We start from the raw sequence: 12,371 nt of genomic DNA, 5'->3' as shown, positions 1-12,371 counted from the left end.
TTTTTGCTATATTTGAATTGAAATCCTGAATGATGTTTTGCTATTTTTGAATTGGAATCCGGAAGAGTAACCTTTTTTATTTAATTTCAAATGCAGTTAGTTATAGTTATGTTAGCTTTACAAACCAAATACAAATTCATTGGACATAAAAAAGACAATAACATTGTAATACTAGTAATTTGCTGAAATCAATAATCAACAATATCAGTATTGTAACATAAACCTGCAGGCCGCATTGAGTGAAGGTGGGGGCCGCATGTGGCTTGCTCTATGGCATTTGGAGATTGTGGAATAGTTAAGGCCTATCTAATATCTATACTCCACTTTTAGGTGATAAGCAACTCACCTTTTAGGTCGTAACCTTATCACCTAAACGGTGATAACGAGTGGAGGCCATCACACTCGCAGTGATTCATCCCTCTGGTTCGGATGTAGATGTTCAGATGTGCAACCCCCCGTGCCTGCCAAAACCAAGGGGACCGCCCACCCGACTTGTGGACCAATCAGTGAACGGGGTGATAGCCCAGAGTGAGATGTGGGTCAGTAAAAACAGAGAGATGTGTCAGGGCGATGAGAGAGAGATGTGTCACCACCGACCGTGGTGAGTGACGTAATGTTGTAGTTTGAATGAATGAATGAATGCCTGGCGCTGATCTGTCCAGTGGAAGTAAGATTGAAGTATAATTTAAAAAAAGCATTGGAGAAATTGAGCTGGCAGGATACTTAATGGAAATGTCACCAGCATGAGAGAGAGACATAGAGACAGACAGGCAGAGAGAGAGAGAGAGAGAGAGAGAGAGAGAGAGAGAGAGAGAGAGAGAGAGTTAATGAAAGAGAAGGAAGTTGAGTAGAATGGAGGCTCTATAGTCCCAGCACACTGTCTGTCTGTGTGCTGTTGTGTAATGCACGCACGCACACACACACACACACACACACACACACACACACACACACACACACACACACACACACACACACACACACACACACAAACATGAACCCTTTTAGCAATTTGATGAACGGCATTTAAAAAAGGCCATTTATCCCTAAATGTTGAGCTGCAAATAGCCGATCTACAAGCACAACGCGTTGTGATCTTGTCGATCGGCTATTTCCAGCTAAACCCCTAAACGCCTAACCCCCAACCCCAAATATGCTCTTAATTGCAAACCTAACTCAAATAATCAAGTTTTGTTACCATAAAAGAACCATTTCTCTTGTGTGAGGACCAGGAAAATTGTCCTCACACAATGTCTTATCTAACAAATTCTACTATAGAAGGGGGGGATTTGGTCCTCACAAGTGTAGTAACACATGCACGCAGGGACACACACACAAACATGCATGCACGCACAGAGAGAGAGAGAAGGGGAGTGATGTGTGTAAATGAGGTTTTTATGTAGTTGGACAACAGATCATTGTGTGTGTGTTAATGGTCTGCTTCTGCTGTTCAAAGTGGACCCTCTCATCTTCAACCCGGTATTTCATAGCAGTGCAGACACTCAAAGCCCGGTGTGACCGACCAGTCACTACCCAGGGCAAGGAAGGACACACACAACACAGGGCAGCTTCATTAAAGGGGGGGATGTCACGCCCCTCTGGAGGTATTAAGGCTATTCAAATTAGCATCTTGTAGACTTAAGTAGACTGGTTTATTCCTCTCAGTTCAGGGAATCATTCACAATAATATTACTTTACAAACACAGGAAAGCAGATAGCTCTCCACTGTCCGGACAGAGGCTCTCTCTTGAGTGTTTGTGGAGATGACTGATTTATCCTATTGTGCCTTGATCAAGTCCATGCACAACAGGTGCGCAGCCACACCCAGCTCTGAGTCCAGTTAATTCTAGTTTGACTCAGGCCAGGTGTGACTGCTTAAATCAGTCATCCTCCATCTCACACCTGGATTAACTAGCGGGCTTTGGGTGCTGCAGCAACGCATCTTCATCTCAGGAATTACATTACGGTACCATTTTTGCCTACTCGGTTTATTATTATTATTATTACCCTTATTATCATATGTTTTATTTTATTTAAAGCTTAGTTGTGACTTTCTCGTTACTTTCTCACTTTCGCCTAATAGGCCAGTCAATGATGGGCCGCCAATGGCACAGCAACAGTTCCAGCGTTTGTGGGTGTCAATTGGCGCTCCGTGCGAGCGGACGTGGACATGATTTCCGAAGCACTTCCAAGACAGTTCATGATAAACTGTCTTCTTTCTGTCGGCATGCATGGCCCCTAAATCTCTCTCTCTCTCTCTGTCTCTCTCTCTCTGTCTCTCTCTGTCTCAATCTCTCTCCACAGACCTGAAGAGAGAGGCCAGTATCTGTCACATGCTGAAGCACCCTCACATTGTGGAGCTCTTGGAGACGTACAGCTCAGATGGAATGCTCTACATGGTGTTTGAGTAGTAAGTGCACACCGCTAGCTTCTGTCACCATTATGCATTTAAGTTGACCATTATTTATTTGTCGCGCAAATAATTGAGAGTAACAATTTGATTATGTCTTTGGCATCGGAAATTAGATCATTAGATTTCCGTTTGGCTTTTAGGCTCATAAGGACAAATAACTGAAACGGACCAAAACATTTAAAAATAGCTGATGGCTTACGACGTGTCACTTTGTGATCTTGTAGATATGCCATTTCTGCTTTTTTATGTACTGTATGAACAACTTTAAACTTGGAAACGATTATGATGATTATGAAATGAATAATTGTGATTATCTCCAATAATTGTGATTAGACCAGTGGTTTTCAACCATTTCCATATCATATTCAGCATTTGAGCCACGGACCACCATTTATGAATCTTTTTGATACAGAAACAGTCATGGCGGCAAGACTAATTGTTCAGGAGAGGAGAAAAACTATATATATATTTTTTAATCCAAAATGAGTTAATAGCACAGGCATATTCACATATTAGAGCATGTCTGAAATAGATGTCAGAGCTGAAATCGACATGTAAATATGAAATAAATGCTTTAACATGTAGCTAGGTGTAATTGTTGAACCTTTCAAGTCTGTTTTCTAAACTCGCTGTTTCTCTGCAAGGCATTACTCTATAAGCCATATCTCCAAAACTGGTTGGTCAAACTGAACAAGACCCGAAGCTAAAGGGTATTTTGTTGTTTTTGATGTGGTACCATAGTACAGGTCAAAATAATATAAAAATCTACATTATCTAATAGTGTAGACATCTTTAAGTAATGCAGATGTTTAACAATAATCTAACTCTTTAGAGTGTACAATGATATAAATGTCCATTTTGGTTACCAACTCTCCATAATTTAGCTGGGTTACATCTTTATAGCTTTCTGAGTCTCACTGCTGTCTGTCTGTCTGTCTGTCTGTCTGTCTGTCTGTCTGTCTGTCTGTCTGTCTGTCTGTCTGTCTGTCTGTCTGTCTGTCAGTATGGACGGTGCCGACCTCTGCTTTGAAATCGTGAAGAGAGCAGACGCCGGATTTGTCTACAGTGAAGCAGTGGCTAGGTACACACACACACACACACACACACACACACACACACACACAACCCTGAGGTGAGAGGGATCGTATGAAATATTAATTAGACTCGAAATAAACTCTCCTTTGAGGATGCAAGATTGACTTCCCCTCTGTCTCGTTTCCGTCTGTCTGTCTGTCTGTCTGTCTGTCTGTCTGTCTGTCTGTCTGTCTGTCTGTCTGTCTGTCTGTCTGTCTGTCTGTCTGTCTGTCTGTCTGTCTGTCTGTCTGTCTGTCTGTCTTGTCTTGTCTTGTCTCTCTCTCAGCCACTACATGAGACAGATTTTGGAGGCTCTTCGATATTGCCATGACAACAATGTGATTCATCGCGACGTGAAGGTGAGTTTCGTCGTCTAGACAAGACGAGACACACACACACACACACACACACACACACACACACACACACACACACACACGCGCGCGCATGCACATGCACATACACATACACAATTACGCTCACACAAACAAAAGCGTGTTTGTTTTCTTCCCAAGGTCACGTACCTGTTCAGTGCATGTATTTGACTCTTGGAAGTATTCCCAATTATTTTAAATGTTTATTCCGTAGTTTAATATCCCGATTCATCATACAACAGTGTTGCACGGAAGTTGTAGCCGATCTACAAGCTCACAACGCATTGCGATGGCATCTGTTGTGAGCTTGTAGATCGGCTATTTTCACCTTTTTTATGGGTTTTTTAAATGATTAAACCCATTCAGGACGGGAACCCCTTTTGGTGTTTTAAGCGTTATTTAATACTTTAGCTATTGAAAAATAGCAGATATACAAGCTCATAGCGCGGCACCGAGTGTCTTTTATGTGATCAAAAAGTGCACAGGGCAGACATCACATGGCAAATGACTTAATTTATAGCCATGGACTCTAGCAGTGTGAGCGAAGAGGTGCTTTAGTTCAACGCAGATCACAGCAGAGCATTGCAGGTGGATTAGTGTCCTGCTGATTACTGTGGCTTTAACCACTTAAACCCCAGGATCCATAATCTTAGGGAAACCTTTTGCAAACGCAGCGTTTGTAAGCTTGCAGAACGGCCATTTTCAGCGAAGATGTTTATTGCATTAGTGAAAAAACACTGTAGCACAGAGCCCTGATTGACTCCGCTCGACCACATGGGGTTTTCAGTGGGTTTTCACCATGTTAACACCAGCAGACCAGATGGAGCGATCCTGATCCAGATGGAGCGATCCTGATCCGCATCTCTGATCCCCTCAACATCCATCCATTGTGCATCAATTAGTCCAAACCATTGACAGGCCAGTTAGAATTATGTTGATATCATCAAAACAAAAAGGGTTTTAACTATTGACTATTAAATTTGTATTATTGTCATTTTATTATCAATCAAATCGAGTAGTTTGGATAACTGTTGCAGATCTGTGGAAGATAAAAGATCATCACAATATATTGAGGAAGCATGTTGGGAAAGCGTGTGTGTGTGTGTGTGTGTGTGTGTGTGTGTGTGTGTGTGTGTCGTGCGTGCATGTGGTCAGTATTGCCAGTTGGTCAGACTGTAGTTGCAACATGCGTTGTAATGACCCATTCTACCAACAGAGGGCGTAACATCATCACATACAGCGTTTATTTTTCTGATACAACATGTTCGTTTTATTTACATGCTTATCTAAAAGCAGTTTTTAATTTACTGGAGACAGTATTTCCAATTTTAAATGTTTACTTCCACTCTGCAACATATCAGATCCAAATTTTCCTCTTTTACTCCACTACATTTATTTGAAAACTTTAGTTTGAAGATTTTGATAATTGTTATAAAACATACACGAACCACTTCAGCCAAATGTACTTCAAAAGATTTCTATACATATTGAAAGCTTGTGAAATGGCATATTCGGCATAGTGAGCTATTTCTTGTTTTTTTTACACTCTAGCATGACAAAGTATAGGGCATTAATGTATAAATATAAAGTTGGAATATGGATCGATATGAGGCCTTTTCCAATATACTCATACATACCTGACCAATATACAGATAATGTTTCTGATTAGGATATTATAAATGTGTGGCGTCGTCAGTGTGATTAGGTCTCTAACGGATACAGCAGCCCAGCAATACAGTGATGGACCAGCCAAATGGGACCTACTGTATATATTAACCCCTTCAGGACGGGAACGCCTTTTGGTGTTTTAAACATTATATTATACTTTAGGGTCCTCGGCACAACGATGTTCAAGAACCTCTGATTTGTATAGAACCGGCCTCAGGTCTTAATGGGTTTAAGAAGAATTCCGGAGTAACCGTTTTTTCTTACCATAACCGGAAAAGGACGTCTATACACGTCCTTAGCATAATTAGTGTTAGAAAATGGTGCTCTACCACTCGTCTTTTGGACATTATAACATCAGATTAAGGTAAAACAATGGTTAGTCCTGCATTCTTCTTTAACGGCTAATTTGGGGAAAAAAGCAACAACACAACATTTAAACGTCCGCCCCAAATTGTCCTCCTGTCACCACTCCTGGTCAGCAGTGGGCCTTTTTAAAGTCAGTCTTTGCCCCTCTTCGCGTGCGAACGTGTCCGTGTCCCTGTCATTGGCGGGCGGCGGAAAGAGGCAGCCTCAGCGCCACGCTGTCGTTGGCGTCGGCGGCGCTCATGAGGGAGGCGGGGCTTAGGTTGCGCGTGGGCGGAGTCACGCAGTGCGAGGGCCGCCTGAACTCGGCGGTGGAGCTGTTGGACGTGGCCTCGGCCAGGAAGGGCAGCGGTCCGCCCAGACGCCTGCCCAGTGCGCGCACCACCGCCTTGCGCACCGAGCCTGACAAACACATCAAAGTTCCTGGGGTCATCGACATGTTGGCTTTTTGTCAACATACATTTTTTTCAAAAAAGAAGAACAAAAATAGCATATGCGATTTTGCTATTTTAGTGCGATGCCATTGGATAAGTTTGTGTGTGTGTGTGCGTGTGTGTGTGTGTGTGTGTGTGTGTGTGTGTGTGTGTGTACAGTATGTACACTGTATATGGCAGGTGTATGTGTGACGTAATCGCTAAGACAATAATGAATAGTTGCAGCCTTACCTGACAACAGGAAGTACATGACGGGGTCCAGGCAGCTGTTGAAGGCAGAGAAAAGCAGCATCACCTAGACAGACAGACAGGCAGGCAGACAGACAGACAGACAGACAATATCAACACAGTGTCAATAATGTTCAGCAATAATATTTGGTTCCAAAAAATGTAGTCTCTGTGACACATCTAGAGGCCACAATCTGCATTCAAAGATGTTCCTAGAAGCTTGATGGCATCGTAATGAAGTTCTGCTTGAAATGTACTTCTGTTAATAAATTCATCAATCAATCAATCAATTTTACACTTACTGAAAATCTACAAGCTCACAACCAAGCGTAAAATGAGTTGTGTCTTTTACTTCGGCTCTCTTGTCCACTAGTCCCTTCCTAACATTTTAGTCTAGTTTTTATTTGTTGTCAACATATTTAGTCTTCGTTTTAGTCATCATAGCTTAGTTTTCATCAGTGACAAAGGGTAGTCGACCGACATTTTTCGTCACAGTTTTAGTCGACGCCAATGGACAGTGAGCGTGCGCGGCGTGCGTTATATAGTGACCTCGTTGGTGCGGTCCACGGCGCGCAGGTAGCCGCAGGGCTGCGGCGCCGGGCTGAGCTGCGTCAGGATGTAGACGGGACGGAAGGCGTGGTACGGCGCGAAGCACACGGTGAACAGGAAGAGGACGAAGAAGGACTTCCTGGCCGTGCGTCCGTAGCGCCGGGCGTTGGGCAGCTTGCTGCAATTTACAATCCAGGCGTTAGCAGAGTGTAGAAGGAACAATGTAGCGCCGCCAAGAAACTGTATAGGATAGCTGAGAGCAGCTTAAAGCCATTTAGACCTGAGGCCCATTAAAACACTTAAAGGACCATTTGTTCATGATAAGATAACACTCGGTCTGTGTCACATACTGTTAGGAGGGCTGTGTGCAGTTCAGAAAAGTGTCCACCAGTGACATCATCGATGGGGAAATCCAAGCTAATGGAAGCGGCAGGCTTTCTATTCCTGAAAAGCTGCAGTGCGGAAATGGAAAGCCAAAATCTAAATATTCTTTGAAAGAAGATCTGCCTATCGATGATGTCACTGGCGGTGGACGGGTTTCTGAACTGCCCACAGCACTCCTCTGAGACACAGACCGAGTACAGGAAAAACATTGTGCTATTGTAATCATGAACATTAGTGAGGAGCAATTACATGAACATGAACACAAGTGGGCGAAGTGGTCCATTAATATTGGGCGTCTGAGAAACAAAAAAAAAAACAGAACACGAGCGTCACCTTCGCGCGGCCCTCAGCAGGCGGGCGGCCACCTTGCCGTACGAGACGGCCAGCACGGCGAACACGGCCCAGAAGAGCGCCACCAGCGCCGCGTTGACGTAGGCCTTGGCCCGAGCGCCGTGCCGCCGCCGCTTGAACTGGAAGCACTTGCCCGGGACCTCGTCGCCCTCCTTGGCGGCGATCATGGGCACCAGCAGGGCCAGCGAGAGCCCCCACAGCAGGCCGCACGCCACCCAGGCCCACCGCGCTCTGGGCATGGCGGCGGCACAGGCGGAGGCGTTTCCCCGGGCAGCGGCGCCGCCGCGGTGGCCCCTCAGCCGGGCGTAGCGGTCCAGGCTGATCAGACCCAGCAGCGTGATGCTCACGTACATGTTCATGTAGAACACGTTGCCCACCAGGCGGCACGCCGCGGCACCCAGCGCCCACTGGTTCCCCCGGGCGTGGTACAGCACCCTGTAGTGGAGAGAGAGCACAAAGAGCACTGCTCTGTGACATCAACACATGGTACAGCACCCTGCAGTGGAGGGCACAAAGAGCACTGCTCTGTGACATCAACACATGGTACAGCACCCTGCAGTGGAGGGCACAAAGAGCACTGCTCTGTGACATCAACACATGGTACAGCACCCTGCAGTGGAGGGCACAAAGAGCACTGCTCTGTGACATCAACACATGGTACAGCACCCTGCAGTGGAGAGCACAAAGAGCACTGCTCTGTGACATCAACACATGGTACAGCACCCTGCAGTGGAGGGCACAAAGAGCACTGCTCTGTGACATCAACACATGGTACAGCACCCTGAGGTGGAGGGCACAAAGAGCACTGCTCTGTGACATCAACACATGGTACAGCACCCTGCAGTGGAGAGAGCACAAAGAGCACTGCTCTGTGACATCAACACGTGGAGTCCATTTCCGTCAGGACAAATAACTCAGTCGTGAATGGATAAAAAAAACATGTGTAAAATATAACATAATACGTGTGATGAACCCATAGCCATTATATATATTCGTAGGTATTTGGCATAGAAATTGAGGTAATGATAATAATCTTTATTTGCCCCGAAGGATATTCGTCTTCACAGTCAAAAACAACACAGAGCACCTAAACACCAAGACAATACAAAACCATGAGGTCCCCACAGTATACAGAACCATCCTATCATAAATGTACACTGTATAGAGCACCGAAGTCTGACGTCACTTTCAGTAGAGGGCGTCAGTCCCCAGGTTCATGTATTTGTTTAGTTGCATTGAAATCCCCATTGAGGCGATTTTAGATCGCCTCATATAACAACTGTGTTTGAAAAATAAACATGTCACCCCGGCCGCTTCACTCATATGGATATGAAGAATCAACTGACTGAGAGAAAACGCTAATGTTACTGCTGCTGAATTAGTTAGATTTTTGCTAGAAGCAGACTGTATCATATATGAGTGACTGACTGTTGCAAACGATACAGAGACACCTCCCTAACAATAACGCAGAGACAGCTTGTTTATTTTTGGACCACAACGCTTATAGTAGACGATATTAAGATCACCCCATGTTATTCTCCATAGAGAAATTACTTCCGCGAACCAGGGGAATCGAAGGGATAAGCGAGTTACGTCAGGACTTCGGTGCTCTATACAGAACCATCCTATCATAAATGTACACTGTACACAGAACCATCCTATCGGCGGGGCAGTTTCTTTAATGTCGTCGACGGCTGAGGGAACGAAACTCCTACTAAAACAGACCTTTTTCCATGGAAAGGTTCTGTATCTTTGTTCAGATGGCATGAGGTTAAAGAAGCGATTACACGGGGTGATAATGTTGAAAGCGCTAGCCGTGTGGCGGCCCTTATTGTTCATTTCAGAAAGTGTGGGTGTAGGAACACCGATGATCATCATAGAAGCATTTCTAAGGTATCACATTTTTTTTTATCGTACAGCACCAGAAAGTAAAAAAATATAATATTATAATGGACGATTTACTTTGCGCAAGTAGAACATGGCCAGTACCTGCCCGACGGACGGCCAGGTGCCTCTGAGACCCCAGTGTCGACCCCCTATATGGCCTGTGCATTATAGCAAACACCGTGACTCCTTGAAATGAAACCATTTGACAAACAGTACAGACAGAACAGGAAGGGTCTTTTCACCTGAACGGCAGACAGGCCAACAGCACCAGGTCGGCCACGGCACAGTTGATGAGCAGCACGTGCACGGAGTTGCGCCGGCGCTGGAGACAGAGGAACACCCACAAGGCGAGGAGGTTGCCCGCCAGCCCGCACAGGAAGATCAGCGAGTAGAGGACGGCCAGCGGCGCGCGCAGGGCCTCGTCGTCCAGGGAGCACGCGCCCGCCTGACCGCCGGGCGCTCCGCTGCTGGGGCCGGGAGGGGAAGAGGAGGAGGGCGAGGACGAGAGGTTGGACGGAGCGGTGGAGAGGAGAGACACGGACCAGGTGGTGGTGATGGAGGAAGGACAGAGAGTCGGGAAGGGAGATCGGGAGAACGGGGCGGTCATGGTTGGCTTCGGAGCGATGAGTCTTCGATGAGAGAGAGAGAGAGAGATTTGACGCGTTTATTTTCGGGCTCAGAATGGGATAAAGTACGATGTTGGGTAGTTCACCCAAAAAATACTTATTTCTTTTGTCTTATTGCACACCCCATGAAGCCTTGAATTCATGGAGATTGAATTTGTTTTGTTAATCTTTTTGCATTCCTAAGGCATGAGCGGCAGAGTCTCCCAGTAGGAGACTCAACATGAGCGGCAGAGTCTCCCAGTAGGAGACTCAACATGAGCGGCAGAGTCTCCCAGTAGGAGACTCAACATGAGCGGCAGAGTCTCCCAGTAGGAGACTCAACATGAGCGGCAGAGTCTCCCAGTAGGAGACTCAACATGAGCGGCAGAGTCTCCCAGTAGGAGACTCAACATGAGCGGCAGAGTCTCCCAGTAGGAGACTCAACATGAGCGGCAGAGTCTCCCAGTAGGAGACTCAAAGAAACTCAGAGTCTCCTACTGGGAGACTCAAAGAGACTCAGAGTCTCCTACTGGGAGACTCAAAGAGACTCAGAGTCTCCCAGTAGGAGACTCAAAGAGACCCAGAGTCTCCTACTGGGAGACTCAAAGAGACTCAGAGTCTCCCAGTAGGAGACTCAACATGAGCGGCAGAGTCTCCCAGTAGGAGACTCAAAGAGACCCAGAGTCTCCTACTGGGAGACTCAAAGAGACTCAGAGTCTCCCAGTAGGAGACTCAAAGGCGTCTACAGCTCTGTAGGGCCTGACGGAGGGGAAAGGAACTGGTTGGAATAACATATTCCTTCCACACCATACCTACATATATTTAAAAAAAATATGCGTTCTCCCTTCTGATTGGAGATAAGCCAACCCGAATGTGTAATTACAGAGCTGTTCAGTAACCCGTGTCACTGATCAAACACTCTATAGCAATGATCTGCATATAGAGCTATTTAACACTTATTTCTTAACAAAATAATATCCCACCACCTTTAGTTTACATTTTTCGCAGTAGAAGAGAGGAAGCTAGGGAGGATGTGATTGTGCGGAGGTCAACACATTGCCCAGCCATCTGCTGTCCCTCTGCAGCGCTCACCAACATCTAACCCGTCCCACGCCAGAACAAATCGCAGGGCTTTGCTCTCATTCTGGCCAGAAATGGCTCATGTTGCGTCTCAAATTTTTAAAGTGAATCCTCATTTATTACTTAGCACACACTGCAAATACTAGATCTGCAAGCTCACAAGAATGAGGACAGGAAGTAAGAAATCAAAGCCGGTCAAAGAGAACACGAAACAAATCAAGATATCTACATATACAGTATATTATACTGCATGCAAGTAGTTGTCAAACGTACTCATTTCAAGGAGAATGTACAACTGGAACCATCCACTTTCAGAGATACACACCCTTAAGGGGCCATTTGGAACCCCCCTCAAAGAACCATGGTTGGATGAACGGATGGATTGATGAATGAATACATTAATTGATGGATGGATGGATGAACAAACGAGCTAACTATTGAACAAACGAACAAATGAATGAATCCACATGATGGCAGGTCCACAGCAGGTAAAGTAAAGTCGGCAAACTCGCAAACTCACCAGCAAAACGCCATGCGCCGATTGGTTGCAGTTGCGGTTTGCCGACTGTGCAGAATCGTATGTGAGGGATTGCCAGTCAATACTAGGCAGAGTCAACCTATGCCATTTAAGGAGAAAACAAAAACAAATGTTAGTAAAACAAATATGAATCTCTGCGGCGTGGAATGAGGTTACTGACCAAGACCTTTCATGCATAAAAAGGCATCTCAATGTGTTTTTACACACACACAACAATATGGAAGCATCCAACATCAGAGAAGAATACAAAAAGATACAAAAAAAGCACAAGACTAAGAAAACGGGACACATTAGTAGTATAGTTTTAGTCAGCAAATACATCACGGACAGCCAGTCGAGACGGAATAAATACAGAATGTGTTAAGATCTCATTTACGTCAAGAGATGATGACCGGTCCCTCTCTGCTTCTCAGCCACCAAAAA

The 12,371-nt window shown here is 45.4% G+C and overlaps 3 protein-coding genes across 4 annotated transcripts in view; 1 reads left to right on the top strand and 2 right to left on the bottom strand.

Annotated features, from left to right (window-relative positions):
* Window positions 1-12,371, bottom strand: part of map3k2 (mitogen-activated protein kinase kinase kinase 2) — a 316,607-nt gene that overhangs the window by 9,930 nt on the left and 294,306 nt on the right. The window lies entirely within an intron of this gene.
* Window positions 1-12,371, top strand: part of caskb (calcium/calmodulin-dependent serine protein kinase b) — a 59,928-nt gene that overhangs the window by 14,739 nt on the left and 32,818 nt on the right. For both annotated transcript variants that reach the window (XM_080758450.1, XM_080758449.1), the window contains exons 3-5: window positions 2,305-2,410; window positions 3,417-3,494; window positions 3,774-3,846. In XM_080758450.1, the coding sequence (XP_080614576.1) occupies window positions 2,305-2,410; window positions 3,417-3,494; window positions 3,774-3,846 (257 nt within the window). The remainder of the gene's footprint in view (window positions 1-2,304; window positions 2,411-3,416; window positions 3,495-3,773; window positions 3,847-12,371) is intronic.
* Window positions 6,071-10,332, bottom strand: gpr34a (G protein-coupled receptor 34a; the record flags this gene model as incomplete). Its single annotated transcript, XM_080758122.1, has 5 exons — window positions 6,071-6,294; window positions 6,558-6,621; window positions 7,104-7,281; window positions 7,821-8,273; window positions 9,968-10,332. 5 exons carry the CDS (start codon window positions 10,330-10,332, stop codon window positions 6,071-6,073), a joined length of 1,284 nt encoding a protein of 427 aa, XP_080614248.1.

Source organism: Protomyctophum bolini (genome assembly GCF_963924005.1).
Source record: "Protomyctophum bolini genome assembly, chromosome: 24".
NCBI classification, from domain to species: Eukaryota; Metazoa; Chordata; class Actinopteri; order Myctophiformes; family Myctophidae; genus Protomyctophum; species Protomyctophum bolini.
This window is presented reverse-complemented; position numbering and strand designations above follow the sequence as displayed.